Below are 17,373 nucleotides of genomic sequence, written 5' to 3'. Positions count from 1 at the left end.
GGTTTAAGATGCTAGATAATTTACTAAGGAATGGAAACTGCATTGAAAGATATCGTAATATTTACCGTAAAACAAGAACAAGGATAATTTCCACCTAAAAAAGAGTTCAGAATACAGCAAAAACATTTAAAACTGAGAAATGAAAGTATAATGAAAGTACTGATGAATGCTGTGTTTCTATTTGATGATAGCAAAACTTCAATATCTTAGTTGATAATTTATTTATAATAATTTTGATATAAAGTTCTTTTCAGAATAAAATGAAAATCTTTGTTACTTGTGAGCATGAAGGAAAGATAGTATTCACAGATGGCCAAATCGACTGCACGTCCTTAAGAAGGCTTCGCTAATTTGCAGCTATGGAGGGTTGGCGTTGGACCTTTGCCTGGTGATGGAAGCAAAGGGACTCAAGCTCAACCACAACCACTGTCCCTGCAGAGTCTCACTTCCTGCAGAGTTTTGAGTGGACAAGGTAGTGAACAATCTAAAGAAAAAGTATTCTCACTAAGTGCCGATGAAACAAATTCCATCAAGGGAGAAGCACAAGAAATCCTCACTTCATGAACTGAGTCAAAAAACCCCTGGGGTGCGATCTCGAGTACAAGCTGATGGGAGAGAAGATGAGAAAAGAGTCAAATTTGAGGGTGGAAGAATTAGACAGTAATCCATTTGCTACTCTTGCTTGTGCACAGAGCAAGCAGATGGCTACAGACCCCACTTGAAGATCACCATCCTTCTCGAATTGTGAATTGAACCCAGTTGGCTCTAGTTTCTGCATGTGATCCAGTGTTAACAACTCTTGAGGTTCATTGCAAATGCCTAACTATCAAAACTGACATCAAGTCCAACCTCCGTAACAACTCACTTGGATGGGTGATTCAATGACAACCAAAAATTCTTACGAGTTGGGTCATGTGGTCTTCTCAGCACCAGGTATGTCAATCGTAGATCTGGTCGCACCTAAAAGCACGCTATTACTGGAAGCAGAGGGAGTGGAGTTTGTATACATCGTAGAGTCCCTGCTTAGTATAGTGCTGCTGGAGGGTAAAGATATGATGCTTGAGCTAGAGGGAAAGTTATGGGGGAGTGTGCTGAAGTCAGGAACGATCGATTCAAACCTCTTGTCCAAGCGGCTCTCTTCTCGAAGCTGTGTTAGCTCTGAAATTTCTGCGTCCATGTCACCTTGCATCATGGCTACCACACGGGCCATGGTGGGGCGCTTCTCAGCTGATATATGCAAGCACAGGAAGGCTATGTTGAGGATCCTTAGCACCTCCACTTCTTCGTGGACTTGAAGAGTGAGCTTCGGGTCTAAGAGTTGGAGAAGTCTGTTTCCGTCGCGTAACTTCCACGCCTGGCAACACAGCTCCCGTTAGTCAGCACTAAAATTTAAGAAGAGTCCACTTCTGCTGCACGAATTGAGAGATCCGTAGTCATTTTACTCACCCATTCCAGAAGATAGACGCGGTCCTCTGGCAACTTGGAGTCGATGTTGCGTCTTCCGCTCACAATTTCAAGAATCAGAACCCCGAAGCTGTAGACATCAACTTTCTCACTTAATTGTCCCAGAGTTGCGTACTCTGGGGCTAAATATCCTCTGCAAATGAAACGCCCGCAGTTTCATGAGAGGGAGGGAGATTCAAGTGTGAAGTAGATTGAGCAAATCGGACAGTCCAAAACAGTACTACTTATAATTCTTGAGGTATAAGGTCAATATCAAGCTGATTTGCTCAAGTGCTCACCTAGTGCCAGCGATATGTATAGTCAAAACGTTGCTTTGTTCAACAGGAAACAATAAAGCTAAACCAAAATCTGCAATTTTCGGTTCAAGATTCTTGTCCAGCAGAATGTTACTTGCTTTGATATCGCGGTGAATGATTCTCGGTTGAGTTAAAGAATGCAGGTAATGGATCCCGTGACCCACTCCAAGGCATATATTTCGCCGCACAGCCCAGCACATGTTGACGTTATGCGAATTCTCTGTACAAATGATAGATATGTATATACCACAAAAAAAAATTAAAAATTAAAAAAATAGTAAAGAATTTCAGAACAACAAAGACATGACACAAAAATTACTTTCCAAAAGAAGGAATGTATTACTGCTGATTGTTTTCGAAGAGCAACTCACCGAATAACAATTGCTCCAAATCGCCCAGTTCCACATACTCATGCACCAGGAGATACTCATGTTTACCAATACAACATCCTTTCAGTTTAACAAGGTTGCGGTGCTTGACAGCTGCAACGAGAACAATCTCGTTAAGGAAGTCATGTAGGGTTTGTTGGGACTTAGTAAACAGTTGCTTCACTGCAACTTGAGTTCCGTTTGGAAATGTACCCTGCAGACATGATAACATGAGAGGTTATAGCATTAAAATCTTTTCCCTCGTCATCCTGCCCATACATATACCCACCTTCAAGCGCTTGGTTTAAATGCAAATTAACGATTACACCAATTCTTGCAACGTCTCCAATTGCGGGGGAAAAGCAACGCTATGGAATTAAGTGTCAACGGCTGGCCAGTGAGCATACCTTGTAAACCGCACCGTAATGTCCACTTCCAAGCCTCATTTCTGGATGGAAATCTCCAGTAGAAGCTCGAATCTCACTGTAGGTATATATAGTGGGCTTAACTTCATAATCCGCAAATTCTGCAATCAGTGACATCACTCACAAGTCGGTTAGTAAACAGAAACTTCTGTGTCCTAGTAGCTACTGAACGACAAGATTGTGTACAAATAGAGTCCCAGAAAAGCCAGAAGGATAATTTTTGGAAGAAACTGTACTTTGGTTAGCTTCGCATATAAGCTTCTTCCGCTCTCTCCTGCTCTGGCAAAATAGAGCAATGGAGACCAGACTCACAAACACAGTAACAAATCCGCTGACAACTGTCGCAATGATAATGACATTCTTGTTATTCTTTATATTTCCTGCCATTTGGAAAATCACACTGGTAAATGCCTAAGTATAAATGTGGCATCTAAGTTTAATTAAATGACCAGTTCTAAGAGTTGATAAAATTCTTAATTTGTGAGTTGGAATCAGAATCTCTCAAACCAAAGATGCACTGCAAGCTGCGTGTGTAGGCTTGTTGGGATATAAATGTTACCAGTATAAAAGCATGTCTGCTGACAAACACAACGTGTTAAGTCGTCGTCGTCTTGGTTCACGGCCAAGTCACAATATGGATTGCCTGAGAGACTGCGTGAATTGAAGTGTCAAATTATCCGTTAGCAAGGGTTAACTACTGAGATGCCTGTAAATATTTTGATACGGTCCACAATTGATTCATTTCCTGTTCGTTCCACTCTTCATACCATCTCCAATTTAACCGATGCCAAAAAAATCCATTGACGAACACATATAACAAACCCTCGGGTGATGTATGAACTCACTTGAATTTGACGTTGAGGTCGTTAATGTGACCAGAATAAGCAACATGCGAGATGGAGTTGTTTCTTAGGCTAATTATCTGAATTTTCCGGCTAAGGTTAGGCGCAGCGAGTATGCGACTAATGTCTAGAGTCCCTTTCAAATCGTTGAAGTCCAGAAGTCTGCAAATAGTTTCAAATGTTTCACATGAGCCTAGAGTTTTTCATGTGCATAAGGAATGAAAGCAGTCTATTGGCATTAAGGTAGTTTTCATCCTTGTTTTTGGTGCATAGTACCTACTGCATGACGAAAATTGAGAACGCGTTGAAATCTTACAAAGTCGTCAAGCTCTCGGAACCAGCTAGGACAGACCAAGGAACATCTCCAGTGAGGGAGACTCCTTGCAGCTTCCTGGTGACACCATGATTGTTAGGAGCATATCAAATTCAATAAAAACAAAGCCCTCAAAGATACCATGAAATCTTCTATTGACATTTGACTGGATTGGAGAAACTCACAACGTGTGAAGGCTCTTGAGTTTGCCAATCCAATCAGGAACTGGCCCAGGTGTGAAATTGTTGTAGCTCAGATCTCTGCATACAAGAGAATAGCAGGATTGAAAAACCATCTCCCACCCAGCGGACTCATTTGAGCAATTGAAGAGGTTCGGATACAGAGCTCGTCAAATGAACTTACAAATATTCCAATTTGGTTAAGGAGGTTAAATTAGGAATGGCGCCTGTGAATCGATTCCTTGAAAGGTCCAGCTTTGTTAACGAGGAGATGTTGAACAACAAGGCTGTATCAAGTTTTCCGGAGAGCAGGTTCCCACTCGCATTGCTGCAGAAGATATCACAGTTAACTCTTCATTTCTGGGGCCGATGTGATAGAAACAAGGTGACAAAGCAACACGATATTACAATATGACAATTATTCATGAGGTGGAGAGTCGACTCACAAGGTCCGAATCGTTTTGAGCCCCGACATTGTTGGAAAAGACCCATTGAGTTTGTTGTCTGAGAAGTCACTAAAGCATCGAAATTTAACACATTAGATTTCAGACCCTCGCAATGATGCACAAGATCTCATCCCAGAAACCAAATTTACGATTAATGCTGACTCTTCTATCAACTGGTCACCACCGCTCTGCCGATATTATCAGTCATGCCAAATGTAAACGAAACTTAATAGAAACCTACGGCCATGAGGCACCGAGTTTCTGACATTGATTTTAAAAAATCCAGCATACTTACAGCTCTAGAATCTTAGTTTGGTTCGGAGACACCAACGTTGGGAGGGCACCAGTGAATTCATTGTGGGACAAATCCCTGCAAATAATGTCACAAAATAAACAGACTGCTCGTTTCACATTGTAAAACTGATAAAAAAATATCGAACAATTAATCTTTGAAGTTTTGATGTATACAGCTTGAATCTGAAGTGACATTCTTACGCAGAAACTAGGTTTTTAAGATAGAGCAGAAACTTGGGAGGTATGGACCCAGAGAACAGGTTCTTGGAGACATTCATCGTTTGAATGGTACGGAACGAGAAGTTGTTGTTTTCCGGAAGCTGGCCCTTCAATTGATTGTCACTCAAGTCACTGCACAATCATTGATAATGTTTAATTATATAATATTTGAATTCGCGCCGATTTCTAAACAATCTGCACATGATATGTTTCTTGTATTGTTATGAAAAAGCTCTAGACTTACATTGCTTGAAGGAACCCAAACGCGTCGTAGAAGAACCTAGGTATGTATCCAGTGAAGCCATTTCCATGAAGATCTCTGCAAATTTTGTAATGTTAGGAGCCAAACAGACACAATAGTAGTAACCAGTACGACTGCAGTTAGTGAACAGGACAATGAAGCTCAACATTTAAGTGGCTTACAGTTCAAACAAGCTTTTCAAGTTGCCGAGTTCTTCCGGGATGGCACCAGTAAGTCCCCGATTCTCCGTTAGGGTTCTGCAAAGCGCAACAACCAGCTCAACAGAAGCTAAGGGGGCAATATAAACCCCATGTGTGCACTCTACATATTAAACTCCTTGGAAATGACAGGGTGACTTGTTGCACTCCACACCGCAGAGTAAGATGCTTATGAACATATGCAGCCCAGGGTTAGTCGTTCCCAACTCACAAGGTGACGAGGTTGGTGAGATTTCCAATGGCCGGCGGCAAAGAGCCAACAATTTCGGCGTTCCGCAGCGCCCTGTAATCCATATCATGAGAAACGTAGCAACCAATAGTAGCCGCATTATGTATTTCAAGCCTCCCCTTCAATCAAAGAAGACATATTAAAGAAAACTTATGTACAACTTGCTTAACCTCCTAGAAGTGCCCACGACGTTTGAAAAGAAAAATTCTTACAGGCCAACGATCTCAAACTTCCATGCGTTTCCGTCAGACATGGATATCTGCTTGGCGTTGCAAGAAACTCCTCGCCATGGACTGCTCGGTTTGCACGGCGGTTGCATAGCGGCATGGTCATTCCATCCTGCTAAGTTGGTATCAAAATCTGGATTGGTCTTGTTCCATTCGCCCCAAAGTTGCTCCATCGCATACACTGCAGTTAAGTAATAGGAAGCGTCATCAGTGTGTGTGACTATGCGATGTGATCTCTTGCTCGTGCACACAACAAAGCTGCAAGAGACACCGAAAATCTGTTGAACCTTTGCATTCAGCGGCTTTACTCAGCGACTTACAATCGGTTGTATTGTACTCATTCTGATCCTCAGCAGCGACCGAGCTACTGCAAAGGTGAAGGCATAACAGACCCAGCAGAACCTTCACAGCAGTTGTGCGTTTCTCCATCTTGCTGCGAGCTTCGCAGTCTAGAATAAACTAAATGCTCTACATGAAGAGATTGAAGGCAACACAAAGATCGTGACGAAAATTCTGAAAGCGTAGATACGAACATCACTCCCACCAATATACTACACATCCTACGACGCCCATCAATCATTTTCCAATCAGAAGAATATGCTGAAAAGGGTTGGTGTCCGAGTTTTGTCTGTAATCCTCTGCATTGAGTCCTGGTCTCTTCCTCAAGGGAGGTGGGTTGGAGCTAATCTTTCAGGAAGTTGTCAAATTCCTCGAAGTAGAAAACCTGACGCCAACTGTCATGTGAATCGCAGGATAATGCTCCGAAGTCCACTCTATGCAGGTGATCGGTTTTTGAAGTTGACCGAACACATGTTCCGCCAGAGAGCTGACTAAAGATTTCCAGCCACTTCAGGGTACCAAACCCATCAGGAGCAGATACTTAGACATAATTTTCAACATTATGGTTTTGATCCATCATATAACATGCAGAAATCGCTGAGGCTGCCGAAGGACGCACATACTCTGCAACTGTAGTGCTGCAGCCCTTACTCGAGTCAGACTTAATTCTCCAGATGCCGGCCGAATTCCAAGCTGTAGATCGCGGAAGAATATTCTTAAAATTCACTTCAATAAATCTGCAAAAATTATCGAATACCACAAAACCCATGTATTTCAAACGCTGAGTATGATTTGTCGGGAATTGGCTGTAGTGAAGAACCTCTAGGCCTCATCACCACATTCAAAGAATTAACTAATAATGAGGTTACGATTACTGAACCAATCTGGGGTGCATCAAGAGAGTCCCTTACCGACAACACCGGATTCTGGGACAATCATTAACGCTTCATTGTGCTCGTTATTCCTAACCTACGGTGAATCAGATACTACCTCGAAGCGGGTGAAGTTGGAGCTTTACCTCCAGTTTACTAGACTTTGACGTCGTCAAGACAGGAAAAGGTCGCCGACGGAGCCAATTGCCAGGCTATGCAATTTACGAGAATGTCCCACCATATATACTACGAGGGGCAAAGAATCCACGAGCACGTACCAAGGAAGATGGATTAACGTACATACTGGAAATTCACGGGTCCACACTTGATGAACTCGGGTGTAGATACTTTGTTTCAAAATGAGGTGCAATTACCTCCAATTCAAAGACTTTTAACTCAGAAATTCACTCACATCAAACCCACGTCAATGCAGTCCCTTACCACAAGCACCTTAGTTTCTAGCATCTTGAATTAAGTAAACGTTCATTCACATTTACCGCTCTGGGATAACTATTCAGTCTTACCTCTTCTGCACCTGCCAAAGGAATGGAAAGTTTCAGTGTGGCAAAACGCACGGCTTAGGCGTGGCAAAAGGCATGTATAGATTCTAGAACACGATTTCCATGCCGTGAGATTCAGTGTGATGAGTGAAGCGTTTCGTCACAATGCAAGCACACTGTTTATCCCCGTTGTCTGCGACGAGTTGTCAGAGTACCAAGTGGTCGCTGGAGTCTACACTGTGGCCGAGATTCATGCAGACTGATTGAGTTCAATGAGAGGACGGCACGGAACTTACACAGCAGATTCATTGGAACTTGGATGTGAAAGGTGACCCTCACGCATTGCTTTTGAAAGCGACTGTAATTTTTGGGGCTTCGGGCCCACCGATCAACTTGCCAGTGCTCAGCGTGTGTGTCGATCACTTGCTGACCAGTCAGCGTAGTCAGTAACAACCATTCTAATCACCACATGCCGTGACTTTCATTGACGTTGTGAACGCCAACATTTATACTCTGGCCTCAGAGAAGTGACCTGTCAAATTTGCAAAAAGTTTGGCAATTCACAAATGAATGACCGTGAACCATTACTTTCAACAATTTTCTCACACGATTATATCATTCTGAGGGGTAGGCATGGCAAAACGAAGTTAGATTTACCCACAGCGTGTAGTTTGACACCTTTTCATGTCCAATATGGATCATAACTGAACGATTGAAGCTGTTGTTGAGTAAAGAGTCTGATGTATATTTTGATGAATATAAAAGTACAGTCTAATTACATCTATACACGATGAAGTATCTGGACAATTGAAATAACCATCATGAACACTGGATGGTGTCCACGGAATGTGCAACTTGCGTTAGACTGCATGATTTCAGAGTCTACGCCATGACGTCGAAGAAACAGAGCTCTGCGTCGCATTCACAGAATGTAGAGAACTTGTCGGTAAATCTGGAAGACATAGGACATTCTCTTATTCATCAATGATACCTTATTCAAAACAGATTCCAGCTCGATGCCTAGCTTCAACGATGTTGACGCAACATGGTAACACGTACCAACAAACCCATCAACTGTTGATTATCAAGAGTGATGCTTGATACCCTAAAATGTAATTTTGTAACCGAAATAGCTCGAGATACTTACTGCATGGAAGTAGGAGAAAAAATACTTGTTTATGAAGCTGTGACTATATCTTTTACATAATTTCCCGACAAGAGTGGTCAATGCGAGTTATTTTCAAGAACAGGCTAGAAAGTGATGAAAGCAAACCTCGGAAGAAGGATCTATCAGTTAATCTTTCAATGCAAATTGCGACAGTGACAGAGAAACTAATTTTCGAATCTTGGAAGATGACTTGCATGTCATTACGGCCTCCTGGAGTAAGGATGGGCCGAGGCGCTCTGTCAAAATGAACCTCATCCACTGCCCCTCAAACTTTTGGAGAACCGTGAACATAAATTTTCCCAGGACCGTAGATCACTTTGCCTCATGTCGCATTGACTGCAAGTCATTGACGTCGTCGATCTTTGCGCACCAGACAAGGTACATCACAGATGTTCTGTTCGTCTGGAAATGATCAGCGCTCATCTTGTGTCAGCTCCAGTGGATGCACGTCGCTTACTATCTCATCGTTGTGACGATTCAAATGACGCTGGTACCGACGACTTGACGAGACGAGACGAGACGAGACATAATTTGCTGCATCAATTAAGTCGCAAGATATTAAGAACGAAGCAGAAAGTCACAGCAAACGGTGGCGAAGTGTACTATGAAACCACCTCAAAGTAACTATGAACCGCATGATTGTTTGTCAACGTATGGCTAATTCAGTACGACCAGTTGCTTACTCTGTCGAGACTACGGAGGAGATGTGAATGATCAAAAAAATTGTTCTTGAGAACAAACGGCAGATGTTTTTGCACTCAACAATTCCCGCAAGTCACTCTGGTCAAACTCATGAAATCAGATGAAGTGATCAAGATCTTTACCAAATTAGTGGTAGAGTATGAGCGAGAAGCGCAGAGCGTTAAATGAAGAGTGCGATGTGTAAAAGTGAAGAAGGACAAATCTGTTCCACACCATCACATTTATACACATCAGGTCGATTCGAATTAGAGTTTCAGACGTTTGTCAATCCAAACAGATCCCACATGAATCATCATCTCTATTTGGCCACTAGAGAGAATCAAATGTGCCAAAACTGCACCGAAAGCTGTCGAACGTACAGACTTCTGTGAGTAGTTGGAACAGTTCAATGTGTTTGAAGCCTTTACATCAATCATCGTGGCTATGGCACACTAGTGACCGATTAATTGGTGCAATAAATAGTAATGCTACATGCAGGATACTCACCATCTAAGTGATAAAACTCATGATCTCTCTGTGAACTCACGCTCACTGAACTTGTGAAATTGCTGTTCAAAATTACAAGCACATCCCGGCAGTTGGATTCCAAGAGAAAGGAAGCCATGAGTGATTTAATTGATTTCTACAGTTGGATCAGACTTTGATTGTTTAAACGATTATTAACTACTTTTAGTCTGAAGAATACTGTCAGGTTTCAAGCTTTCAAACTAAAACCACATTAAGAAAAAACCTACAACAGCTGTCTTGAAAATTACCAATCATCATTTGTTTTTCCTCATGCTTCCACTTAGCACCACTTTTACACTAAACAATTTACAGCTATATTTGTACGCACTTCTTAACACTAATCACAAAAAATAAATTTGAAAACAATGAAAAACCTAATTTCTTAGCAACGACTCTTGTGATAATTTTCTCCACCCTTTTCAGTTACGGCACATGAGTTCAATTCACCGCCCACGGCAGGCTTTCAACATCGTCGTGATCAACCAGACTCTGCATTCGATTCGACATTGAAGGTGTGATCTTGAGAGGATTGATTGTCCTTCTCTGGATTTCGATCGCATTTGAATCGAAGCTACTCATTTAAGGTAAAATTCTAGGGTTTTCAGCTGCTAATGTGAATATGCGTCACAAAAAGTACTTTCCCGATTGCATGTGGCAGCATGGAAGTTTAATCCATAGTGTCTCCGCAAATCAACCTCTCAATCCAGTGTGAGAAGTAAGTCAATTGTCTTCTATCGAGACAATTGACACAATCTTTTCAGGTATCTGATATCAGAGAGCGGTAATCGTGACGAAGATCAATCAAGCAAGCTGAAAAATCTCGAGCTTGCTCTCCGATGATGACTTCCAATCTTCAAGAGAAGCTTCTGATTGCAAAGTCGATCGGATTGTGAATGCGTTAGATGCCATGGCTTTGACATATATTACATAAAACTTCCTTACTGCCGCAGTTTCGAATCACTAATATTCACAAAGTGATTCAAGACTCCGAGGTTCGTTTGGACGTGTCTAGGAATCTACGAAACTTTTTTTGACATTAAGCGTGGACATCGTTTCAACGTTGCGTGTAAGTACTAGGGCAGGTCGGTGCTCGGTATGTGTTGCTTTTTCTCAAAGCAGGGCAATGGCTGCCGAACGCTTCAATTGTATGCAAGGGAAGAAGGCGTGCCTGAGGCAATTTGGAGTGTGGGAGCATTCTCCACGGGAACAATGCTTCATGCCATATTCTTTGGCATACTACCCTTCAAAGAGCATCTGATAGAAGAGTGTGCTGGTCGAATAGACAGGCCGTTTGATGCAGATGCATTAGCAGGGTGCAACTTTAATTCTATGAGAAGTCATCCGCAAGAAAAAGAGCGTCTCAATGTGCACTGTCATGTTCTCCGTTCCAAAAATTTGGGTTGAACGGGGCATTGTATTCTGGGACATACATATCCTTCCGAGTCCGGAATTCTGTGGAATATTGTACAGAAATGCTTCATCTTAATCGCGACTATTCTTCAAATCGAATTGCAGGCTCTAAGCTTATTCCTACGTACTCCCTACTCTAAACACAACGACGCAGCTGCGTAATTCTACATTGTCCGATTACCTTGACTTCGGCTGCATCCTCCTCTTCCTCTCTACTGAACCATTAGGTCCATATAAATCTTGGTACAAGGGCCGAATCCGCAAAATCAAGACCACGTTAAGTAAGATGCCAAATGCGCACATACCGGCCATGACGATGAACACCGACCGAAAGCAGTGGGAGCCAACGCACTTGGGCGGATCAACCGACTCTCCCAGCGCTACAAAATCTGCTGCAGTCGAGAATATTTTCTTAACCAAGATGGTAGAGAGATGAGGCACTTTGGAGGCTTCCCTATCGTACAACCAGCCGGCTAGCATGCCGGAGAAGAGGAAGGACCCCAGGGGAATGTTTAGGATGAGAAAGTTGTACAACATGCCGAAGTGCTTCAAGCCGAAAAGCTCAGATGCTGTTGGCACAGTGATAGAGATGTGCACGCCGTAGCAAATCCCCACTACGATGGAGCCCACGTAGAGAGAGCCTGGGGCTGCCATGGCGAACATAATGTAACCCATGAGGAGGAAAATTTGCGAGATCGCCATCCACAATGGGCGAGGAATGGCTGCCTTTCTGCAAATTCACCAACAATTCAAATTAGAATTTGATTAATTACAACAAAATAGCTTGCAACCACCGTAAAAATTCGCCCGCGCATCCTACTTGACCATGAACTTTCCCAAACCAAAAACGCTATACCAAACTTTAAGGAAACAAATGAACTCAACAACAAATTTCAATACCAGGTTGAATACTGTTAAATTTAAGGAGAACGGTCCGAGTTGAGGACTAAGGGTCCTATCAAATTGGATATACTTTGGATCCGTTTCAACTAACCGTCTGGGTTCAATGAAACTAGGTTACAACAAGGTGAAAGACGAAGATAACTCTGGGGATCAAACAGTCTCGCATGAAGAATTCTTAATAGAAGGGATAGGGAGACTTACTTGACGTAGTACTCGGAGACAGCACCAGCACCGACACGACCGAAGAAGCCCCAAATGCTGATAAGCGAGATGAAGATAGAGACGTCTGCGAATCCCTGAGCCTCTCCAATCTGACCCAAGTTGTTGATAGCCGTGATGCCGGTACCAATACCGCATAGAAATGTGAAAAAAAGCAACCAGAACTCAATCGTCAATAATGCTTCTGTCAGGTTGTGGTCTTCACCAAGGGATGGAAACTTATATTCTTCGACGCTCTTCGACACCTCACGATCGTCAGCGGTTGTAGCGTCCAGTTTTGAGTCGGCTCTGCTGCCCTTCTCTACTTGTGTAAGAACACCTTGAGATGCGTCTGTTTGAGGTACCACGTTGTCTGATGTTTCCTCCAGAAGAGGCTTCGTGATTGCGGTGGCGTCGGGACTCACGGGGGAAGATTTATCGTCATTGTAAATACGGAGAATAAGCTTGAGAGGAACCACCAGCGGAGCAATTAGGAAGAGCAGAAGCACCACCGCGAACAACTTAAACTGCAATGATGATAGGGGGAAGAAAAACTCCAGCACGGTGAAGGTGAGGAGGTACAGGGCGAGCGCGAGAGAGATCCAATTGATAATCGTGAACCCAGCCTGCTCCTCCACGTCTTCGTCATGGCTGGCAGATGCTGGGACTTCGGTCAGGAAGATGATGGCAGAGCAGCATACGATCGCGGGCAGGATGGTAAGTAGGAGCAGAAACGATGACGCCTCACTTGTGAAGAGCGCTGTGCAGAGCTGCGTGAAAATGGCAGTGCTCAAGCCGATGTATCCCTTGAGCGTTCCGGTAACTGTCCCACGGCTTCGAGGAAAATTGCGCATGCACGTCACGAGAACAGCAGTGTTCATCCAAGTGGTGCTGTTACCTCCCATGCACAAAACGACGCACATCTGCGATAGAAGCCCCACACAAAACCGCACCTCAGCATTTAAACCTCATGTTCATGGCATACTTAGCAGCGAAAATAACAATGATGGTGGCTCCAAATCACAGTTGTACTCTCATAAACGTCTTATTTTCTTCCATCCACACAAGCATCTCATCACAATAACGACAACACCAACAACAAAAACAACAAACTCAACATATTCAAGAACCACAGCATAAAACCTTCCAGAAGAATCAAATATCTACTCCTCAACGTCCTGTTACCCTCAAAAAACGATAGCAGAATGAGGTGCATTTGTCAGAAACAGCAGCATCCGAGGTCGCATCTCACATTCGTCTCAAGACCACAATCGATAACATGGACTGAGACATATGTTTTCTTAACCATGTTGAAAGAAAAGTCTGAGCCAAGAGTGGAGCCAAATATTTACACACCTGCCAATAGGACGGAGGTCTGATAGTCTGACTCACGACGAGGTACTGCGTACCATAGCCGACAGCGCCCTCAACAGCACCTATCAACAGTATGAGCCAGGTGGGGAGACGATCCGCCAGCAAGCCCGCAAACAACCCGAACGACTTCCCCACGTCTTTCGCCACTCCCAAATTGTTGAGCTGCACCTGGTTGTAGTGCATCACGGATTTAAGCTCCTGAGAGTAATTGGCGAATGTGTAGTTGTTCCCCGCTATGGATTGCACCCATATTGCTGTCACAAATCCAACCCATTTCCTGCTAATCCGCGTATACCTCGAGTCAACCATTGCACCTTCCCGCAACTCTCACTCGCTCAAACACACTACCACTCACCCCTACTCACCCCAACCTCCAAGTTCCGCGACACGCTCCGAATTCGCCGCCCTCAAGAATCATAACAACATCGCACCTCGGCGAAGCTATAAATCTCTCACGTTACGATCAATTGCCTCACTAAAGTAAAAGTACCCAAAAAAGAAAAGTCCAAGCCTGAAATAAACGAGTTGGTAACGACGCCGACCATGAGTGTGGATAAAGATCAATGGGAGAAAAGTTGATATCTCAAGCTTCGAAGTGAACCAGAGGCAATGACGAGTCAGCCAGGGATTGATACGATGGCCTCTACGATTCTGCCGCAACGAGTAGCAGCCTGATTGCTGGCAGACTCAAGCTACTCTTCTCTAACGAACCCCTCAGTTCCACGCCCAGGTTCCCCTCGCAAGGGGGCGGCAGATGATTTTTCTTTGACTTCTCTCTCCCTTTCACGTGAGAAGACCATGGCCCCAGAAACACTTTTCCTTAGTGAACGCAGACCATTTCCAGCTCTGGAGATTACGAGTCCAAATGCATGAGGGTGGTGCAGTTGGGGAATGGAAAACGGTCGGAGACTTGGAATGAGGGTCCCCTGCTCTTCTAACGGAAACTGCAAGAAGCCCCTCAAAACCATCCTCCGTCACAATTCCCGCGCACCATTCATCCAATCAATGCACTAAACTCAACACAATAGTGATGAGAATTGACGGCCACACTTTTTGTAAGCCTCACCTAACAAAACCGCCTGTCTGGAAGGGGAGGTGTAAGAGGAATATTCTGGGTAACAGCGACCATCTTCTAGAGCAACCATGCATTGATCCATCCAGAATCATCGAGACAGATTCCCCCTCCCCTTGTTGTAGTGGAAGCGCAACCGTGACTTGTTGCCTAATTTGTGGATCGTCGATCCCAATAATGCCCCCATATTCTCTCGCGGCTCAGCGGGCGAGACCGACATGGTTCTAAGAAAAGGCTTCGTTCACACGGGCGATAACATGGGCGGTACCCATCGCAAGTGTTTCGAAAAAAAGCGGTGGTGGTAAGTGGCTCCCCTGTTTTGTACTTTCGCAGTACTTGAGTCCCCCTCCCTTAAATAGGGTTACTCCGAACCTAACCTGGTTTGGTTACGCCGCAAGAGACAACGCCCAATACACTGTCAACATTTTTCACACAAAAGGCTATGAACCAAGGCCTGTGCCAAGTCAGCTCGGGTGCCTGGCCAGCTCATCGAATTCACTGCCACTTGTGTCGGCCAGATGGCATAATTTGATGTGCCGCGTGGCTTAACGATATAAATGGGAATCCTTTTTGGGGATTTGAATGATGGGGGCACGGAAATAGAGAAGCCTTTTTGTTGGTTACATGGCATACAAAAGGGCTCTCATATTTCCAATTGTGCGTGTGACTCTTCACTCTAAAGACAACCCATATTATTTTATTATTATTATCATTATTGTTAAGCCTTTTGGACCCCTTCGTTCTCGAGTTCCATCATAACTTTTGCTCATAAAGTACTTAAATTGAGAGTACAGAATTCTAAATGCAAATAACTCTTAGACACAATGGATTTAATCAACTTTATATTCATTGTCATACACAAATATCTTAAATGGTCCTTTATATTGACTTTCATTTACAAGTGTTTTTTTCGTAAATCGTGCTTACAACTTGTTAAATAAAAATGAATTGTAGTATATAAACTTGTATTAAAAGTGTTTTCAAATGATACAATAGCTGTCCACCCAATAACGATTTGATACAATACAAGTGTGAAAACAGGATTTTATTCCTTCTTCTTTTACTTTTTTAAAACTTTTTCCCTCTAAACCCACGCGCCCACTTGACATTCAGACACATGAAAAAGTTCCCCTAAAATTACATTTAGTTTCATCTCCAAAACCTCGCACCATATTAACTCCCGAAATTGAAACCCTAATTAAACTCCATACATTGAATGCGATTCATGCCTCTTGTGTTGGTGAGGCACTGAGCAGCCCAACCAAGTCAACAATATAAAATAAAATATTCAAATAAAAATCTAAGCCTTCAAAAGAAGGACACTTGGCGAACCAGGAAGCAATCCAGCTCAGCTGTGTTGGGGGTAAAGCGTGATAGGGCTCCACGTAACGAGACCACGTCAGATTGCAGTGTGCGACAAGTGGCATCACATTAAGGTGTTTGCTAATTACTGTTCATTTATTTTAAACTTTTTTTTTTGTTTTTCCTTTTGTTTTTCCTTTTGTTTTTTCCTTTGAGCTTTTTGCTGTTTGATTTAGCACTTTTTAGGGTGACCCAATTTAGACAACACTTCAACCCATTTCACGTGAACACTTAGTAGAGTTCCAAAATGGTATTGTATTGTTTTTAATGTGAATGAGGTACATACACATATACATTCAAACATACCAAAGTATTAATATCCACTTTTGGCATTCTTTTATTTTAGAGGGTCTTAATCCCCTTCGGTTCTATTTGCCTCAAAAAGGATCCGGCAAAGATTTTTCGCCACTTTGACGGGCTGCCCAGAAGCCTCAGAAGGGCAGTTCATGTGGCTGACTTGGCTTGACTTGACTGGAAAGTTCGCTTCTTAATGAATGGTGTGTGGTTGTTGCTCCTTTGTAGGGTTAGGAAATCACAAAAAGTGGAGTTGGAGTTAAGTATTTTGTTCACTTTCTACCATGACCTTTGTGGAATTTATTACTTTGTTTTTTTGTTCTTGATTTTTTTTTGGGTATCAGTAATCTGCTTCATGCATGATTGCGTAACATGGGTACATCTAAATGATTGTTTCACCATATGCTTGAGTGTCAAGATACCCTTTGTAATGGTGCCTCACTGAAAAGCATCTCTGTCACTTTCCATTCATTCGGTGTGGACTTTGTTCAACTTTGGTGGCGTAAGTGGTGATGAATGGAACTATGAATCACGAATAACACTCACAATCGATAATGCATAAAACTCACAGTCAATTATTCATAAAACTCACGAAGTGCAGTTCATGATCTGTTGCTCTAGTCGAGGAGGTAGCTGCCCCTTCCAGTTTTTCTATAGCCAGCAGATAGCGGCTTTCGCTGAACCAAAGCTAGTTGCATGAAGAATATTGTACAGAACAACTTTCGGATGATTACCGATTATTCTTCGCAAGTGGGTGCAACTGAAGCCTCACAACTTGAATGGATTCTCAGAACCAATAAAGAGAATGACCAGGAATTGTGCCTGGGATATAATCAGAATTTACTGAGCTGACGAAAGGGAATTCAAAAAGCCACCAGTGAGAGTGGTAAGGAAAGAAAGTGATAGTAACA

At 43.0% G+C, this 17,373-nt stretch overlaps 2 protein-coding genes across 3 annotated transcripts; both read right to left on the bottom strand.

The window, feature by feature from the left end:
- Nucleotides 1-185: 185 nt before the first annotated feature.
- Nucleotides 186-6,342, bottom strand: LOC112287902 (uncharacterized). The gene is made up of 19 exons (XM_024531508.3): nucleotides 6,082-6,342; nucleotides 5,747-5,942; nucleotides 5,517-5,588; nucleotides 5,270-5,344; nucleotides 5,091-5,165; nucleotides 4,829-4,978; nucleotides 4,629-4,703; nucleotides 4,334-4,402; nucleotides 4,072-4,215; nucleotides 3,894-3,968; nucleotides 3,712-3,786; nucleotides 3,399-3,557; nucleotides 3,113-3,204; nucleotides 2,790-2,933; nucleotides 2,536-2,654; nucleotides 2,132-2,342; nucleotides 1,743-1,980; nucleotides 1,447-1,597; nucleotides 186-1,354 (listed from the first exon to the last, which is right to left on the bottom strand). Exons 1-19 carry the CDS (start codon nucleotides 6,188-6,190, stop codon nucleotides 911-913), a joined length of 2,673 nt encoding a protein of 890 aa, XP_024387276.1. The 5' UTR covers nucleotides 6,191-6,342; the 3' UTR covers nucleotides 186-910.
- Nucleotides 6,343-11,215: 4,873 nt separating this feature from the next.
- LOC112287223 (protein NUCLEAR FUSION DEFECTIVE 4) lies at nucleotides 11,216-14,614 on the bottom strand. 2 transcript variants are annotated; one of them, XM_024530023.3, is made up of 3 exons: nucleotides 13,717-14,614; nucleotides 12,364-13,283; nucleotides 11,216-11,989 (listed from the first exon to the last, which is right to left on the bottom strand). In XM_024530023.3, exons 1-3 carry the CDS (start codon nucleotides 14,041-14,043, stop codon nucleotides 11,437-11,439), a joined length of 1,800 nt encoding a protein of 599 aa, XP_024385791.1. In that variant the 5' UTR covers nucleotides 14,044-14,614; the 3' UTR covers nucleotides 11,216-11,436. The 2 variants fall into 2 exon arrangements, with proteins under 2 accessions (XP_024385791.1, XP_090109986.1); XM_090253860.1 differs by lacking the exon at nucleotides 11,216-11,989 and having other exon boundaries at nucleotides 12,360-13,283; nucleotides 13,717-14,190.
- Nucleotides 14,615-17,373: the final 2,759 nt, after the last annotated feature.

This window comes from Physcomitrium patens, chromosome 10 (assembly GCF_059467195.1).
Source record: "Physcomitrium patens ecotype Gransden chromosome 10, ASM5946719v1, whole genome shotgun sequence".
Taxonomy (NCBI): Eukaryota; Viridiplantae; Streptophyta; class Bryopsida; order Funariales; family Funariaceae; genus Physcomitrium; species Physcomitrium patens.
This window is presented reverse-complemented; position numbering and strand designations above follow the sequence as displayed.

What these genes read in the sequence shown, in the direction of transcription:
- LOC112287902 (XM_024531508.3), bottom strand. Translation starts at nt 6,190, where the DNA reads ATGGAGAAACGCACAACTGCTGTGAAGGTTCTGCTGGGTCTGTTATGC. An exon ending in TTTGGGTTCCTTCAAGCAAT is followed by an intron (nt 4,979 to 5,090) that starts GTAAGTCTAGAG and finishes ATGATTGTGCAG; the next exon opens with TGACTTGAGTGACAATCAAT. An exon ending in ATACATATCGCTGGCACTAG is followed by an intron (nt 1,598 to 1,742) that starts GTGAGCACTTGA and finishes TTTCATTTGCAG; the next exon opens with AGGATATTTAGCCCCAGAGT.
- LOC112287223 (XM_024530023.3), bottom strand. Translation starts at nt 14,043, where the DNA reads ATGGTTGACTCGAGGTATACGCGGATTAGCAGGAAATGGGTTGGATTT. An exon ending in GACCTCCGTCCTATTGGCAG is followed by an intron (nt 13,284 to 13,716) that starts GTGTGTAAATAT and finishes CTTCTATCGCAG; the next exon opens with ATGTGCGTCGTTTTGTGCAT. An exon ending in GTCTCCGAGTACTACGTCAA is followed by an intron (nt 11,990 to 12,363) that starts GTAAGTCTCCCT and finishes GTGAATTTGCAG; the next exon opens with AAAGGCAGCCATTCCTCGCC.